The following is a 19,247-nucleotide window of genomic DNA, read 5'->3' on the forward strand; positions in this document are numbered from 1 at the left end:
TTCAGTGATTGATACTTCTGTGGAATAGCAGACTGCGTTTCCATGAATGTATCTTTTCGTGAATGATACAGGAGCTACATATTTTTAAAAATAGTTTTGATAAGTTTTCTGAATAAATGAAGAGATACCCAAACTAGTGTTTTAGTCCTCTCAATATGTATCTCATCTTCTTTTCTTAATTAGAAGAATCTGTCCAAGCTGTAATAGAGATTGTAAAATTTTGAACACTGATTGTAAATCTCAGTCTTGCTGTCATCACTTAAAAGTGTCTTAGAGCAGCGGTTCTCAAACTTTAGCAACCCAAGAACTCCCATTTTGATTTACAATTTTTCACAGGCCCCCAAGCCCCCTGCTCAGCCCCAGGCCCTGCCCCCTCTTCCCCCAAGGCCCCGCCATGCCCCTCCTCTTCCCTGCCTCTTTCTGCCTCCTCCCCTCTGAACGTGCCCCATCCCTGCTCCTCCCCCTCCCTCCCAGAGCCTCCTGCACACCACTGAACAGCTGTTCAGTGGCATGCAGGAGGTGCTGGGAGGGAGAGGGAGGAGTTGATCAGTGGGGCCGGCGGCCCTGGACATGACTCCCTGACCCGGACTCCAGCTTGAGAAATCCTGTCTTAGAGGAATAATGCAGTGTGTCCTGGTTCTCCAGGAATTGCTTTAGCTTTCTTAGATGGCATTTGTTTCAGAGACGAAGCAACATGATCAATATAGTAGCCAGTGTTTTGAAAAGATAAAGACATGTTAGAATAAAGTGCACCTGCTAAAAAAAAATCTTCTATCATTGGAGCCTAAAATCTATCTTCTTAGTTGTCTTAAAGGTAGATAGGTAAGTTGAATTTAATTTCTGATCTTTCTTTTTTTGTATGGGAAAATTTGGACAGGAGATCAAATATGGTGCAAAGAGTGGATAAGCAGCATTCTAACAGATCTCTACTTTATTTTACATCTGTAATCCTCTTGGCCCTTTCCTCTTCTAGCCCATCATCTCTTTGGAGGAGAGTGGGGCTTTCCTGGTGCTGCTGTCTTCGAGTGTGGGGGGAGAGCTGGCCAACATTGGCCTGCCCACAAAATTTCTAAAGGAGAGCCATGCAGTGCACATTCCCATCTCCATGTATTTTCTTTCTTACACTTTATATCTCTTCCCCGCTCCTTTTTTTTAAGTGACCCATGTAGCTTAGGGAGAGGGTAAGAAGCAGATGGCGTTAAATTGGTTAGAGTGATGTGCAGGAGGAATGCTGCTAGCCAGTGATATCTCTTAGCTCTGCACTCCAAAGGCCAGTTAGATAAAACCCTGTAGTATTCTAGGCTAAGGAGAGCAAACAGATAGTTCAGATGTTTTTTTATTAGATCTAAAGAATAGTACCCAGTTCTAGCTTTCTTAGTCATGCATGAAACAGTGTAATTAATTATTCATTCTGGGGTGGCCAAACCTTTTGTCATGTGCCCAGTCATTACAGTCAATCTATGAGCCTAAACTGTCAAAGGATTTCTATTCTGTCTGGTTGATGCATTATTTCCCCTGATTTTACCTTTGCTTCCCTCTTTGAAGTTTGTGTGTGTGTGTCTGTGTGTTGCTATTGGGAGATTCCATTTTTCTCTCTCTTGTAGTCCCTTCTGCTACCAGGGGTGGCAGTAAAAAGCTTGAGGGCACTTCATAAAGGCCTGCACCTGCCCTGCACAGAGCTTTGCTGGGCACTGACAAGTGCAGCACTATTATGAAAACTTGGTGAGGAAGCAGAACTGGACTGAGTTTAAAGCCCAGAAAGTCATGTAATATGTAAAGCTAACTGAGATGAGTCCCCCAGAACAGAGAGACTCCCAGTTTTCTGGGTGATATGATCATCTTGTGAGGGTGAGAGCCTTTCCTTCCCAGCCCCCTTTCAGGACAGGGAGAGACAGGTGCTGATCTATTTAAAATGGGTCTGTCTTTAATAATGAAAAATTAAAAAGGTGAGCAGGAAGGCAAAAAATCATGTCTGTCTTGCTAAAATTCATCAAGAAACCTGGTGCAATACTAGTGCAATGGATCCATCATGTGGGAGTTAGTGTTGCAGAGAACTCAAGTTCCATTTCCTCCACCAAAGCAATGGTTAACGCTAGTGGTGTAAGTGACCATCTGGAGAAAGAAACGGATATGACTTTAACCTCCGTGGAAAAAATATTTGCAATACGTTTTCTTACTTCATTCTTGTGACGCTATAAATGAAAAAAAAATCCTAAAATGACAAGATCTGGGTGGAAGTTACATTATGTAGAAAGCCCTTTTTCCTGCTTCATTCAATCTAACCATCTCTAGCCCTCATGGGTCATAAGATTATTGGACTTGAAACCAATTATTGGTCCAGGGTTCAATATTGTCCATCCTGGGTCTTAGGTGAGTGTAATTTCTGTGTATAAATTTCATATACTGGATCAAAGCAGGAAATATTTCATGCACTCTTAAAAAAAAAAGGTAGCTGTTTGATTTTGCTTGGAGGTTTGGAGTGTTAAAACAAGTCCTAAGGGGATGGATTAATGGGCAGAGTGCAGATGAGGGAGTCAAAGCTACATGTTAAATGCAGGTTATTGCATGGCTCTCGCTGCCTCTCATGGCAAGTGTGTCCGTATAATCTCTCCATAATTCCAGTGAGTTTGGCTCATTTTGTTTTTCCTCATTTGATCATCATCTTTAAGGAGATTCAGTTTGTCTGGATCAGTTTTTCAGATTTGCTTGGCCAAAGGTTGTGTGTATAAGTGCTCTTTAATTTGGACTCATCTATGCCCCAGTGCCTTTTATAAGAGAATTCCAGAAGTTGGCTCTATAATCACTTTCTTTAAAAGGGTTACGCAGAACTCGTGGGGTAACCCAAGCATGGAGGATGCCAAAATAACTGCAGCCCTGCAAGGGAGTTTTAGTTATGCTTCTCCAGGGGAGCATGATTTCTGCTAGAGCAGAAAGAGCTGAAGAAAACCCATTCTTAGTCCTTGGGGAGGCTCCCTTATCTGAGGCCTGGTCTACACTGGGGGGGGGGGGGGAATCGATCTAAGATACGCAACTTCAGCTACAAGAATAGCGTAGCTAAAGTCGACGTATCTTAGATCGAATTAAAATTACTTACTTCGCGTCCTTGCGGCGCACCGCGGCTGCCCGTCGACTTTGCTTCTGCCTCTCGCCAAGCTGGAGTTCAGCAGTCGACAGGAGAGCGATCGGGGATCGATTTATTGCGTCTACACTACACGTGATAAATCGATCCCCGATAGATCGATCACTACCTGCCAATCCGGCGGGTAGTGTAGACGAACCCTTTGTCTGCTCTCTGGTACAAGCAAAATAATTGATATGCTAAGAGCTGAGGAGTAATAATATCTGTATTATTAAATTAATATAAAATTAACAAAATATAGGTAATTTAAAATTAAAATCCTTGCATCACCTTATGCTATGTGCAGTCTGCTACTGCTGATTATGGTACCTGTTAGAAATGCAAGGCACAAAAAGCAGCTGTAGATGGGGGGGGGGGGGCCTGTTGTCATAGGGATTGTGGGAAAAGAGGAGGGTTCCAACCTAAAACAGAGGTGGCAGAAATACTTAGTGTCACCTAATATTAATGTTTAGGACATGGAGCTTTGACCTACCAGGCAGGGGGGTGGTCTATATCTTTTGTCATGTTAATCACAGACTAGATGACAGTAGAGGTGACTTGACTGACCAGTCTCTGGTGGCTTTATGTGAGAGCTCAATACTCGGGCAAGGTGAAGAAGGTGCATTACATGCATTGTCAGTGGCACAGGTTAGTGTCTTCACAGGTGCATGCTATTAGCTAGCCTTATGCAGGTCAAGGAGCCATTCTGTGATTCCTTCTCGGTAAAGTGACAGACATGTTGCCTTGAGGGGAGTGCAGGGTTTTTCCCCCTCTTGGGATGATTTCATTTCTCTGTGTTGTTTACATTTTCTATAAAAGGAAAGCCTCAGGCACTCAGGATCCCAGCTGTATTATCTTCATTGTGAAAAATAGTCTGCACTTTAATCAAAAGTGAGAGGTCTTCATTTCCTCCAATATGAGACACCATCAGAACCCTGATGAATTTGGCTCCCAGACTCATGCATTGCATGTGAGAGATTAGTTTATGTTCTCATTCTCAACCTGCTGGGAAGAGAGATGGCAGGGAGAGCACAAAAGTCCTTCAGGGCAGTGGTTCTGAACCATGGGTCTGGCACCCCCTGGGGGGCTGTGAGCAGGTTTCAGGGGGTCTGCCAAGCAGGACCAGCATTAGACTCTCTGGGGCCCAGGGCAGAAAGCCAAAGCCTCACTGCATGGGGCTGAAGCCGGAGGCCTTGAGCCCCACCACCCAGGGCTAAAGCTGAAGCCTGAGCAATGTAGCTTCGCAGGGGCCCCTGTGGCATGGGGCCCCGGGCAATTGCCCTTCTTGCTACCCTCTAACGCTGGCCCTAGCTTTTATGTGCAGAAAAACAGTAGTTGTGACACAGGTGAGGAGTGGAGTTTTTTATAGCATGTTGGCAGAAAGAGAGATGTTGAGAACCCGTGCTTCAGGGTATCCAGAGCATACATGAACCTTAGCATGACTTTGAGTACAAGTTCAATGCAGACTATTGGCATGGCTCCTTTGAACCTCAGAAATAATGCTATGTGAAATCCTGGGCATCTTGGAAAAACTAACAGGAACGTGACATCACAAGAAACAGGAAGGGATGGCATGTTTATAAGTGATGGTGGCATGTAAGTGTGTGTCTGGTGTGGCGTATGATATGAATATGTTAGCAGAAAAAGGAAGTTGGAGGGTGTATGATGGGATTCCCAGGCTCACTGCTAAGTGTTCCCCAGTAGTTCCTGATAGACCAATAGGGAAACTTACGAAGAGCCTCTAATGACCACACAAGATACTTGAATATCATGGCCAGCAATACATATCTCCTGTATGTAGTGTCCCATGCATCAGTTCCCTTTAGGAGTTATATTTACAATATAGCTAGTTGCGAGAACACATTTTGCAAAATACTAATGCCTAAAAATACCTTCAGTGAGGCTTAAGTTCAAAGGTCCTTATCCCTTTAAACCTGAAGTGATGTAGTAAATATGCAGTGCTGAGGTAAAAGACACAGCTGTGCTATCTGTGTCCACATCACTTCTATTACATGTTCCATTGTTCACATGCCAGCACATGAAAATCCTACTAAGTTGGAGAGTGAGTCAGCAAGGAAACAAATAAAAGTAAAGTTGGTGGCACTGCGTTCTTTGCTTTAGTGTTACAGGGTCTGAACTAAATCTCCTAAGTACTAGTAAATTGAACTGATTCAATTCTATGTGTCTGTATATGCACCTTTTTCAAATTTAAAGTGAAAAAATGAAGTGCTATTTATCTATAATTACCATTTTTACTTATTTTACTTCTTTTAAATGAAAAGCTTACGTATTGGTAATAACAATATCAATGAACTGACCCTGTTGCATGGTAAGTAGTGCACTGAGTTTCATAGTGGTTTGGCCTTTAAATTGCTTAGTTCTCTTCCCCCTTCTAGAATTTGAACATTGATCCCTTTTTTCTTTCCTTGTTAACTCTTAGATCTCTGGGTATTATTCAGGCTGTCAGTCAATGAATGAGAAAGTACTTGCTTACAATTTGTGTTCAATCTGTAGTGGGTTAAGATTAAGTTTCCTCGTGCAGAACCTTCACCATGTACTTTGAGCCATGCTGTGATGCTTGTTGGTCTTGTTCATACCTCATTTCTTGGAACTGCAAAAGATAGGTTAAAGATTGGCAGAAACTGATTTCTTGGCCTTGGCAGCTTCAGAGATCCCTAAATCAAGGGTGGAGATGATGCATTGTTTTCACAGTACCTGGCCTTGAGAGAAACTCTGATTTATAAACCATCTGGTTCAAATCTGAAGTTATTGGTAGGACTTCTGTTACTAATAGCAAAACCAGGGTCAATTTCACCTCCTAACATTAAAATGAGACCCTAAGATGTTTTCCCCTGTGGGCTTCCAGGTCAAATGTAACATAGATAAGCTGTTTGATGGCAGGTGTAAAATAAATTGATAATCTCCGTGAATATCCCCATCTTGTAAACTAATTGGCATTCTAGTTGGCAGTCTCAAAAGCCAAGGACTGAATGTGTGTTTAATGCAATTATAGCCCAGCTTCTGTTGCATCTCTGATAAACACGTATGTTATTCCTTCAATCTGGATTTTCTTCAATCTGTATAATTACTTCTGATTTTTGCTGCTGCTGCTATTTTTAGGCAATGGGGACAGTAATTTATTGTATTGCCCAGTGGTTGTATAAAAGCATTCTATTGGCTAAAAGGCTACTAATTATTTTATTTGTCATGATCTTACTTATAGACTTTCTAATTTTTACACTTTTAGGTTGTAGGAAGAGTTTCAAGGAATACAACTTTATGGACCTATCATTGTTTTCAAAAGAATATAAAGAGAGATTTTAAGAGGAGAATTGCCAGAAGTACCTGGAATGAACTCAAATATAATATGTATTTTTGTGTTCCCAAAAATGCATTGGGCACACACACAAAAATAGTAGTAGTAAGGGAATTGTCCAGTCCCTCCCTGAAAAAGCTTCCAGTTTAAATTTAGAAATTACATCAGTGAAGATCATAAAGTAAAAATTCGTGAAGGTAGGACAAGGGTTATGGTGTGATGGGTTAACCTATGTATGCATCTTGAATCTGTTTAAAACTCTTTTTTCTTGTATTGCCACATTTCATGGCAGAAGTGAGTTAAGATGAAATAAAAAAAAAAAAACAAAAAAAACTAAAGCAATAGGAACTTGGAACATAGTGAAGGTGCCATATTATTCCCCATGTTGAAGGTTTTCTGTCACGTGCAGCCTTCCATTGGAATATTGTATCGCTTGCTTGCATAGCAGATACCAATCAATAGATGAGATTTGCTCCTTCATCTGATAAACATCTTGAAAACTCTGCCAATGTGCTTGTTAAATATGGATTTCTCCACATGTGTGGTGTGCATTACAATCTGGCAATTCAAAATATTTTCCCTTTTCCCAAAGGGTAAGGTGTGTTACAGCCTGCTTAAACTTTCACTGTGTATTGTCTTGACCAAGACATACTGCCTCTTTAGCTTGTGCTTTTTGTCTCCCCGCCCCCTCTCACCAATTGACACACTGTAGGGCTTTATGGTTTGCATGAATCTGACTTGGACAAGGTTTTTCGATTGCCTACAATCACCTTCATAGGAGGAGATGAGACTGCTCTTTCTTTACGAGAGATCATCAAGCGGCTGGAGGTCAGTGTGGTGATTTATCTTGTGTAACTGCTTTCATCCAGATGGAAGTGAGCTGCTGTTGTCAGTTTGTATATTATGAAATTGGTCCATCCCATTTCAGTTGATAATAGGACACATAAGAGAACGTCAAATGGCATTAAAGGTGACCCTAGAGCAGTTGGTCTCAACCTGCAGCCCAATCAGCACAGAGCTGCAGCCCATGACACATCTCAGGGCCATACAGGTAGTATTGGATGCAGCCCACATAATACATTGTGGGCTACATATGCGGTCCTCAATGGTAAATAGGTTGAGAACCACTGCCCTAGAGTTTTTATAAATGGTAGAAGCCGTCGGGTCATCTTTCAAATGCCCCAAATAATCAGAGTAATGGAGGAGGTGGTGGTGGGCCATGCAGCACAATACTAACATAGGCCCTATTCCTGCAAAGGGATCATGCTAGCCGATCGCTTTGCAGGATAAGGGCCCTTAAAACATTCCTTTGTGTTTTCTTTGGGTCTGTCAGAGACAAACTCCTTGTAGGCCACTAGCTTCCATTCCATGTATTTCCCCAGGATGCATTGTGAGCTCGATCCTGCAGCCTTGACATCAATGTGACTCTTTCCTGTGTAATGATTTTGGGATTGGGCCCTAAACTCACCTCAATACAGATTGGAAACGGCTTGTATGATAGTGGCTTCCCCCCCACTCTTGCATAGTTATATTTTTTTCCCAATAGCTGATGTAATTATGCCATATGAATTCAGTGAAACTCAAAATGTTTAACAAAATAATGCAGGAAGAACCCAAAATGAGAAAAGAGAACATTAGAAATGAATCAGTACAGTGCCTGATCTTGCCGGATGCTCCTTTGAAGTACTGAATGCTCTCACCACTGGCTCTTCAGCACTTTGCAAGATCGGACTCATAGCACATACAGGGGCACTGTAGGGGATCCATTGTCATTTTCTACATTGCAGACTTAGAATGTATCTTTTCAGTTTGCTTTGTGCCTGTCTGTCTTATCTCCCTGCTATTTGTATGGCAATTTAAAAAATGCCAGGCTTTTTAAATCTATTTGTACATCACATATTCATGAAACAAAACATGCTATAAAGGAAAAAAAAATCATTTAATTGCAGAAGTTTGGATTGGCTTTGTCAACATTATCACAATCAGACTTTCTTGTATATTTGGATTTGGTGCTTTTTTTCCTGTAAAAATCTCTGTATTAATTAATCTCTGAAGTTAATCTCCTATTAACTTCCTCTTTTATGTATAATATATCTGTCCAGTGAACATATCCTCTAAAATAATAGAAAACTTATAAATACACACAATGACAAACAAAGGAGTTACTTCCAAAATATGTTGATTTTTCCATTATCAAAGACATAATTAGGTTACTTCCCTTACCCTCTCAGTGTGATTGGAAATCTGAAACTGATTCCTAGCCTTTTAAGAATTGACAGCTATCAAACAGTTTACATAGGGCTTCATAAATATCTTTTCACTGTCTTTATTACTTGATTTCAGGTGATTTTTTTAAAAACCCTTTGGATATATTTTGATAACCGATTTGAATTTTTTCCTGGAGCATCCAAAGCAATGACTGTGATCTGTCTATAATTTTTTTTTGTCAGTTAGATGAACTTCATCAGTTAGTTTAGTGCATATATATTGACCTACTTTTAATGGTTATTACCAGGTGAGAAAAATCTTCCAGATTCCAAGTGTCTGAAATATTAGTTTCTGTGTTGAAAGTTTGTGGGGCTTGGGAACAGGCAAATTTAGGATTTAGTAAAAGAACTGAATTGCTTACAGCCCCTAGGAAGAATTAATACAAAGAGGAGGGAAATTGCATTTTAATACAGGGAGGTGGTGGGAATGATAATGTAAATAAACTATTTGCTTTAATTTTAAAATATCTGTCCTACTTCTCCCAATCCATGAATTCCCAAAGTTGTAAGTTTCTGGACTTCATGTTTCACCTCCTAGAATACGTACTGTCAGCACATTGGACTGGAATTCATGTTCATCAATGACGTGGAGCAATGCCAGTGGATCCGGCAGAAGTTTGAAACTCCTGGTGTCATGAAGTTTACAAATGAGGAAAAACGGACATTGTTGGCTAGGCTGGTGCGCTCCATGAGGTATGTTGGGGTTTGTCCAGCAACGTTTTGTTTTCTGTTTCTTTTGAGGGGAGGAAGGGATTGGTCACATTCTTGGGTATTTCCCTGGCTTTTGTAACACAGTTAGCAGCAAATTCACTGGTTTGTGTTGGAGGTTTGGGCAAGTGTTTTAATAAACCATCCATATAAATAGGTTAGAGTTCTTTTCAGACAAACTATGAAGAGTGGCTTTGAATGCTGTTGCTGAGCTTTCCCAGCCAGTCTTACCTTCTAAAGTACCTGATTGTCCACGATACTCTGTGTACTTTGCCCCACTCTGGTGCCCCAAAACTGAAAAGCCATTGTAACTGGCCCTCTCAGAATTTCCCTGGTGTGAGGAGAATCCCCAGGTGGTGTGTAGAGTAGATGTGCTCATCCTGTATTGGACATAGGTGGCATGGCCAGGTTATCCCTGCATCCAACTGATGCTCTACTGCCAGAATGGCCCCTTGGGGTCAGGACAACCAGACATAACTTAGCGCAGTGTTTTTCAAACTGTGGGTTGCGACCCAGTACTGTGTCACGGCATGTAAGGCACTGGGTCACCTTGCTCTGGTCAGCACCGCCGACTGGGATGTTAAAAGTACCGTTGGCAGTGCTGCCCAGCCAAGGCAGGCTAGTGCCTACCTTTTCCGACACCGCGCTGTGCCCCGGAAGCAGCCAGCAGCGGATCCGGCTTCTAGGCAGGGGGGCCATGGGGCTCCACTTGCTGCCCCTGCCCTGAGCACTGGCTAATGGGAGCTGGCGGGGCAGTGCCTGTGGGCGAGAGTCGCACAGAGCCACTTGTGCACCTCCGCCTAGGAGACAGACCTGCTGCTGGCTGCTTCTGGGGCGCAGCGCGGTCCATGGTGCCAGGACAGGTGGGAAGCCTGCCTCTGCACCCCGGTTGCACCGCTGACTGGGAGCCACCAGAGGCAAGTCCGTGCCCCAACTCTGTGCCCCAATCCCCCGCCCCAGCCCTGACCCCCCCCAAACCTGGAACTCCTTCCTGCACCCCAAACCCCACATCCTCAGCCCCACCCGAGAGCCTGAACCTCCAGCCCAGAGCCCTGACCCCCTGCCTGCACCCTGCCCCAGCCCTGAGCCCCTCCAAACCCAGAGCCCCTCCTGCACCCCAAGCCCCCCAGACCCACCCCAGAGCCTGCACCCCCAGACCAGAGCCCTGACCTCATCCTGCACCCCAAACCCCTCATCCCTGGACCCAACTCAGAGCCTACACCCCGAGCCCAGAGCCCTGACCCCCTCCTGCACCCCAACCCCCTGTCCCAGACCAGAGCCCCCTCCCACACCCTGAACCCCTCATCCCCAGCCCCAGCCCAGAGCCTGCACCCCCAGCCCAGAGCCCTGACTCCCTCTTGCAACCCAACTCTTTGCCCCAGCCCTGAGCCCATCCCATATCCCAAACCCCTCATCCTCAGCTCCACTGGGTCGTGGGCATCTACAATTTTCTTCAACTGGGTCCCCAGAAAAAAAGTTTGAAAACCACTAACTTAGCGCATTTCCCGTGCTTCAGAAAGCTATACCAGGAGAGAACAGGATTTGGAAGCATAAAGGTAACTTAAAGGCATGTCTGTTTCGCCTCTTCTGAGCTATGCCAAATTCAGCTCTACCATGGCACTCTGTCTGAATCCACAGACTTTTTTCATCTCCTGTCTGTTTAGTGACCTGAATTTTAAGCAAGTTGAAGGAGGTGTCTAGTTCCCAGTACACTGAAATCCACATCTCAACAATCACTCCCCCCATTGGCACCCATGTTGACTGTCTCTGTGGCAAGGTCATAGAGTATGAAGGCCACCCTACCTTCTTGAATGAGGAGCAAGGCTTGCTGCCCATTCTCTACATGGTTATCCACAAGACAGGACTTCATTTCTCAGTGCTGGCCATCTGGCGACTTTGACAAACACTGCAGTCAGCACAAGATAGTGACACTGATTTAGAGAGTGATTAATGGGAATATGTTTCTTTACTAGATTGTCCCCACCCCCCCAAAAAGAGGGGGGGGCAGTAGAAAGCTATTACAAATGAAGTTTCAACAGAAGGTACTGAAGTTTTTGTCACTGTCTGTGGTGTTTGGCAATATTTTCAGTTGGGGAGACAGCAGTGCATCATTCTTGTCCAATTTTAAATGTTAATGAAACAGAAAGGAATTTTAGTCAGACACTTAATAGTCAGGTGAACATGGCATTTGAGTGACAGGTTGTTAAACAACTTGTCTGTGTGATGTTTCCTCATTTATCTTCCTGATGCAGAAATTTGCATTACTTCTGCCTGTGTAAGCTGTGGAGGGACCTGATATTGGCCAACAGGAAGGAGCCAAACACTTTACCAAATTTGTTTTGTCTATGGAAAATACAGAAAGAAGTATTTAGATGAATTACTGTCCCAGCCAGCTGTGGACACAATTCCTACTGAAAAAGGTTGAAAGTGCTATATCTATTGCTGTACAAAATCTGCTTCATACTCTGAGTTTGCAGTCTTGTAGCTCAGGGGGCATTATCATGCTAAGAATCATATATTTTTTTAAAATGTTTATTCCTTCACGTGTTGCTAATATCACCTTAGATTTTAAAATTCAGTTTTAATAATCTAACATCTTCTCATTTGTTTACTGGTAGATGTAGAAATGGCACCTAACTCAATTTTTTATTTTAGAAAATATGTCCATTGTATATCTCTGGAGACTCACACAAATGATAAACACAGGCAATGTTAGGCCCTGATTCTCCAGTCTGATTCATGTGGCCAGACTCTAATGGCTGCACACCAGCTGGCGGGATCAAGGCCTTTCTAGGCATGTCTGTCTCTCTCCCTCCCTGCTTCTCATGTACAAGTTCCCTTGGTGTTTAGTTTCACAGTCTGGCAGGGAGGATGTGTAAATCTAATGAAAGCTGCTACTTTAAAAAAAATACAACAAATCACTGTGTGTGTGTGTGTGTGCGTGTGTGTGTGCGTGTGTGCGCGTGTGTGTAAAATAAATTTTTTGTGAAAGTTCAACCTGAATTTTAGCTAATTCAGGGAAAATTTTAGGTTATTAAAGTTTGTTTTGCATAGATTATTTTTATATATATATATATATATATATATATATAGACAGATATTTTTTTTTCTTTGGTGAAACTTCAACTTTAACAACCTTGGCCTGAATTAACTGCCATTGTCCCTTGAAGGGTGTGATGAGACTACCAAATTGATTGTTTGGGAAGTTTCTGACTGGCTGGTTCAAATATCCTGTGGACCTGGAGGTTACATCTAAGATGTCAGGCCCTAGGCAACATGTCCTTTTCTCTTCTTCAGAATATAGACTGGTCAGAATCTGATCAAAATACTAATAAAGCCATAGAACACCCTTCTAGTGGCAGTAACCAAGTCATATGTTTCTTTAGATGTTACAGGCAGTCCTTCAGGTGAGGTGCACTGATACCTCCTTACTATCCACATACGAGCATACTGTCCTCTTGAACCGCCACAAAGGATTTGGTTTTCCAAATGCTATTTTAGAACCCAGATGTTACCAGGGGAAGGGGAAGAGAAAGCTTTTGTTCTTATTTTAGTGATTGCTCATGTCCATTCCACGTTAGATGTGCGCACACTGTGTGTACTGTGGTCGGAAATTTTCCCTCAGTGGTATTTGTTGGGCTGTCTCTAGCTCCTTCTGGTGCTGCATGCTTATGCACCAGTATAAGGGGCACTGTCGGCCCCGCACCCTCTCAGTTCCTTCTTACCGGTGTTGTGGAAAAACGACCACGCGTTGTGTTTGGATCAGAATCGCCTGAGGCCTCTTTATTTTCATGCATGCACGGGGGGTACCAGTGAACTGGCAATCCCCCCGACTACAGATTTTCAAATAGCTTATATAGCATAAAACCACAATTAAGTAATGCATACTTTCTTATCAACATTATTGCCATATTTGGAATACATTCCCCAAAAAAGGGAATATAGCTTAGCAAGCTTTCCTGTTTTTCACAGTCTGCACCTTTGCGGTTCTCAAGCTTTCCTGTTTTTCACAGTCTGCCCCTTTGCGGTTCCCAAGCTTCCCCCAAAACTGTTAGTGTGCCATTATGAATCATAGGCCTTGTGATTATAGATAGTTCTGCTTTTGTACTTTTCCTTCATCCTGCCTCTAAGAACCCCTCTTCTCCAATAAACTTAACTAATGTTCAGGTCTGAACCAAAGTTCAGGCCCGAGCCAACTAAAGTTTAGGCGCTAGCAAATTTTTCCCCCACACCGGCCATGACAATTGCTGGAACAACTCCTTGTGCTTTGGCAAGACATTATTCAGTGGTTTCTCTTTAGCATAGTTAATTAGTCATCTCACATGAGATGTCCATTTTCTTCCTTAAAGGATTAGAAAGACTTTACCCTCAAATTCACGAACCAATTCTGCCATGGGACCTAAATCTAGTCCTGTCAAGACTCATGGGCCCTCCCTTTGAACTGCTAGCATTGTGCTCGCTGCTGTATTTCTCCTGGAAGGTTGCTTTCCTGGTGGCGTTACCTCAGCCAGAAGGGTCTCGGAAATCAGGGCCATTACGTCAGAACGACCGTACACGGTATTCTTCAAGGACATGGTTCAATAGTGCTCTCACTTGTTATTTCTTTCAAAGGTAGTCTCGTGGTTCCATAGTAACCAGGCTATTTTCCTGCCAGTTTTCTTCCCAAAACCATGCAGGAATTCAGAGGAGCAGCATCTCCACTCGTTGGATGTTAGACATGCCCTAGCCTTCTACACTGAGATGACCAAGCTGTTCCGTAAATCCACTCAGCTCTTCATGGTAATAGCAGATAGGATGAAAGGCCTACCAGTTTCAGCCCAGACAGTCTCATCCTGGATAACCTCCTGTATTCGTGCATGCTACAAGCAAGCAGGCGTCCCACCTCCTGCCATCTTGACTGCCTACTCGACGAGAACTCAGGCATCATCAGAGTTTCTGGCACAGGTCCCGATCCAAGACATCTGCAGAGCAGCGATCTGGTTGTCAGTGCATTCCTTCTTCTCCCACTATGCCATCACCCAACAGGCTCAAGATGACACCTGGGAGAGCAGTATTGCAATTCTCATGTCCATGAACTGCAAGCCCCCCTCCTTGGGTACCACTTGTGAGTCACTTAATGTGGAATGGAAATGAGCAATCACTCGAAGAAGAAAAAAAACGGTTACTAACCTTTCCGTAACTGTTGTTCTTCAAGATTTATTGCTCATATCCATTCCACAACCCACCTCCTGCCTCTCTGTCTGAGAAGGAACCGAGAGGGTGAAGGGCCAGCAGTGCCCCTTATACCTGCACATAAGCATGTGGCACCAGAGGATGCTAAAGCCCCAACAGATACCACTGAGGGAAATTTCTGGTGACAGTGCACGCAGCACGCGCACACCTAACATGGAATGGACATGAGCAATGCATCTCGAAGAACAACAGTTATGGGAAGGGTCGTAACCTTTTTTTTCCATATTCCCATGTGTGGATGAAGGGAGACAGGAAGGATAGGAGGTTGTGAGGAGACCCTTTTAACGTTATCAATTTGTGACTGTTCTATCACATGCAAGGCTTTAATACATGGTGAACACAACTTATCAGCCTTGTCCACCTACTGCCTGCCTGCTTGTGAACATTTCCAACTTATGTTTGGTAAGGAAACTAGGATACCCAGCTATTTCTAAACATATATAACCAGAATCCCCCTGACCCTGACGCAAGATGTCTGAAATGCAAAGTGTCATTTTGAAATGTTGAAAATGCTTCCAAAGTCGGTGGCAATGTGCTCTGGTAAATACACTTGCTAACTGGAAGGGAAGGGGGGAGTTACCCTGTGCACTACTGGGTTAACATCAAGCCCCAAAAGGATGGAAAATCGCAGATACAGCTGCCATTTTAATTCACCCCATTGTCTAGAGCAGGGGTCGGCAACCTATGGCACTCGAGCCGATTTTTAATGGCACGCCAAGGTCCCGGCCGCCAGTCCCGCTCAGCCCGCAGCTGGCCTGGATGGACGGAAACCTGGGCCGGCAGCAGGCTGAGCGGGGCCAGCGGCTGGAACCCCGGCTGTCAGGAGCTGGCGGACAGAACTCCAGACCGGCAGTGGGCTGAGCCGCTCAGCCCACTGCCGCTCTGGGGTCCTGGCCGCCGGCCCCGCTCAGCCCGCCGTTGCTCTGGGGTTCCGGCTGCCGGCCCCTTGCCAGTCGGGGTCCTGGCCGCTGGGACCCCAGCTGGCAAGGGGCCAGCAGCCGGAACCTAAAAGTTAAAGTAAGGCGGAGCATGCACGCTCGGAGCCGGCTGATGCTGGGGCGCTCCGCTGCGGGTGGAGGCACGGCACGTGGTGCGCTCCCAGCTGGGGTCCTGCTGGCTGCTGGAACTCTCCTGCAGGCTGGCGCTGGTGGCTCCGTGCACCGGACTAAGCAGCAGGCAGTCAGGCAAGTGAAAGGGACCGGCGGGAGGCGCGGTGGAGGTGTCCGCGTCCCAGCCTGTCCTGCTGCCCTCTCTCGCCACTGTGGCTGGATACCAGGGCAGTGCAGGCATGTGCCGTCCCTGCGGCATGCACAGCTGCGGCCCCTGGGGGGGAAGGGGAAGGGAGCGGCAGGCCAGGGGGTCTTCTGCTGCCGCCCCCCATTTGCCTGCAGATGCAGTGCCCCCACACAGCTGGCCCACAGCTCCCTTGGCAGGAACAGGAACAGCATGGGGCAGGGACTCATCCACCATCCAGGTAACCCGGCTGCAACCGGGACTGTCCCAGGCCAGCTCCAAGCTCCCGCCCCCCCCCCCAGGACTTCCCCGCTAGACACACACCCCAACCCCCTGCCCTGAGCCCTTCATGCCACCCAACCCTGACTCCTGCACCCCCCATGCTCCCAACCCTGACTCCTGCATCATCCACATCCCCAGTCCCTGCCCTGAGCCCCCGCGCACCCCAACCCCCTGCCCTGAGTGCTCCCCACCACACCCACACATCCCCACCCCGTGAGCTCCTGCACCCGAGGGGGGTTGCATTATGACAGTACCTGTAAGAAATTTAAGTTACTTTCACCCCTGCTGGAACCCCAGACCAGCAGTGGACTGAGTGGAGCCGGCGGTGGGCTGAGCGGCTCATCCCGCTGCTGGTCTGGGGTTCTGGCCGCCGGCCCCGCTCAGCGCAGGGCTCTGCTCCTGGCCTCGACCCAGTGCTCTTCAGTCACCCTCTGCTGTAGCCCACATTGGAAAACTCAGCAAGGAAAAGCGAGGGCAAGGATCACACTAAACTGATAAGATCTGCATTTTAATTTTATTTTAAATGAAGCTTCTTAAATATTTTAAAAACCTTATTTACTTTAAATACAACAATAGTTTATTTATATATTATAGATTTATAGAGAGAGACCTTCTAAAAACGTTAAAATGTATTACCAGCACGCGAAACCTTAAATTACAGTGAACTTGGCATACCACTTCTGAAAGGTTGCCTACCCCTGGTCTAGAGGGCTTATGCTCAAGGAGCCAGACCCTCTACTTTTTGTAAATCAATGTGGTTCCATTGATTTCAATGGTGCTATCAAATTAACATCAGTTCAGGATCTGTCCATTGCTCTTAAGGTTCTACACGGTCTTAGATCTAAACTGTTGGGTGAGCTTAGGAGAGTTTTCTGGCAACATTCCATTTCACTGCTGTTATGGCTTTTAAGTTTTAGATCAGAAGGGAGGTAATCTTCAGCATTATACTTGGAGCTGAGTATTAATGGACATTGTGACATTATTAGGCCTTGCATTACACTGATGATGTAACCACTAATGTTATTTCATGGAGATTTATTTTTCTTTGTGTTCAATATCTTTAGGCTTTATAAATGATCCTTTCAGCGTTTGTTAAAAGCCACTTTAACTGTGTGCAGTGCCTCTGGCCCTAACCCATTAAAAGATGGAACAACATAGAACTGTCAGTAAAGGACAGATTTTTATGTCTGTAGTTACTGATTCCTGAGGCATAGATTCCAGTGTAGCAGCTCCTGGCAAATTACCAACTGTTACATCACTTAGTCTCAGGAGCTGTGCCACTGAATAGGGTTTCCAAGATTTCCTTTGGAATTACATGTTTTCTGCTGCAAGTTTTTATGCTGCCATTTCCCTTAACTGTTTACTCATTGTTACTTCCAGAAGGTATGGGACTCTCTTTTGTCTCCTCTTGGATCTGCAGGGTGGTTTACCCTTCTGACGTTCTGCCTGCTTGTGAGGCTTTCCCCATTGTAGTCAGTGGGAACTTCATGCATGTAGGGAGAGCAGACTAGAAAAGTCAAAATCTGACCTGAGATTTTTGCCGTAATTTCTATGGTTTGATTTTGTTCATCATAATATTTTCCAAGTGTCAGGATCAATTCACAAAGTGCTGGTGAGAACTTTTAAAGGTGGGCGAGAGAGAGAGAGATCCTTCCTCTTTTATAGACTTATTTTCCCCCAATAAAATTAGTGTTCTGAGAAATATGAGTATGTATTGAGAAGTCTCCTCTAAAATTACAGTGGGCATCTTATGTTACTTCTCCAAATGCCCTTCAGTTGATTGTGTAAAAAAAAAAAAAAAAAAAAAAAAAAAAAAAATCACCATCTGATGCATTTCCTTAACTTCTTATTGCTTTTCTCTCCCTATTTTGGCAAGATTTGAAGACTTCCTTGCCCGCAAGTGGTCCTCAGAGAAGCGCTTTGGTTTAGAAGGGTGTGAAGTAATGATTCCTGCTCTTAAAACCATTATTGACAAATCCAGCGAAATGGGGGCTGAATATGTAATAATGGGGATGCCTCACAGGTAACTGTTCATTTAAAATAAAAAAGGCAAATAATAATGGACTCATTTGCACAGTGTGGTATACGCTGCTTTAGGTTTCTGGCCCCTTTTAGAGACTGGGAATGTGATGTTATTAGGGAGGTTGGTAAAACAGGTTAGTTATCCCAGCTAAAAGATATATTGAGTATCAATATCATAGAATCCTAAGGGAGCTATCTCTCAGTGAGGGGCTAAAGCTTTCATCATGAGAGACTAGTCAAGTATCTGCTTTGAAAGGAAGTAAGTCTGGCAGGCATTATACTTCATTCCCCACTGTGGAGAGCTTGGAATTGAGATGTGGGAAATTGGTACATCCTATCTATACTCTGGAAGGCAGTGCCAGGAATGGGGACACTATTGACGAATAAGATCTTAAACAGGCAGGGGCAGAGTCATTTAAAAAGGGGAAATAAACATCCTTTTATTTAAAAAGTGAGATGCACATTTGCTTCTGGGATTTCTTTGGTTCCCAGGTTTCAATCTGCTACAGGTGGCAATAGAATCAACTTTGAAAACACTTTAGTATTTGAAACATAGATGCTGAGCCACTGATTCTTGTTGAAAGGGTTGTCAGTTTTCTCAGGTGGGAGAAAGGGTCCTTATAATTCAGGGAACCTTAAAAGAAGGGGTAGGAAAAATTAGCAAACAATATATTATATTGATCATAGTAGGAGAAAGGGTTCATAACTATTCCATGCTATTTTCTCATAACCTTGTACTAGGAGCTACTTTTCATACTCACAGAATGTTATATTAATTTCACAAAACTGTGGGGATTTTTTTAGCTAAGCATCAAGAAATGTAAAATGAAGGCGCTATACTGTGGTAGCAATAAGCCACTCCAGGGGGCGTTAGTTGGCTACTGGTGCTTTTTTTGGCCTTCTGCCTTGCAACATGACTGAAGCAAGCAACAATAGCTAATTAATACACAGCCCACTGTAGCTTATTGCTATAACCATTAATTAAAATATATTTTCAAAGGGTCATATCCTGCCTGCACTTGGGTGTGCGTGAGAGTAGCTCTGCATGTGTATTGGAAGGCAAAATATG

At 44.3% G+C, this 19,247-nt stretch overlaps 1 protein-coding gene across 5 annotated transcripts in view; it reads left to right on the forward strand.

The window, feature by feature from the left end:
• OGDHL (oxoglutarate dehydrogenase L) overlaps positions 1-19,247 on the forward strand; it is a 104,826-nt gene that overhangs the window by 21,438 nt on the left and 64,141 nt on the right. For 3 of the 5 annotated variants that reach the window (XM_065407448.1, XM_065407452.1, XM_065407453.1), the window contains 3 exons: positions 7,147-7,262; positions 9,240-9,394; positions 18,033-18,179. In XM_065407448.1, the coding sequence (XP_065263520.1) occupies positions 7,147-7,262; positions 9,240-9,394; positions 18,033-18,179 (418 nt within the window). Of the gene's footprint in view, positions 1-7,097; positions 7,263-9,239; positions 9,395-18,032; positions 18,180-19,247 lie in introns of all 5 variants that reach the window. The other 2 variants (XM_065407449.1, XM_065407450.1) reach the window with 2 other exon arrangements.

This window comes from Emys orbicularis, chromosome 7 (assembly GCF_028017835.1).
Source record: "Emys orbicularis isolate rEmyOrb1 chromosome 7, rEmyOrb1.hap1, whole genome shotgun sequence".
In the NCBI taxonomy this organism is placed as follows: Eukaryota; Metazoa; Chordata; order Testudines; family Emydidae; genus Emys; species Emys orbicularis.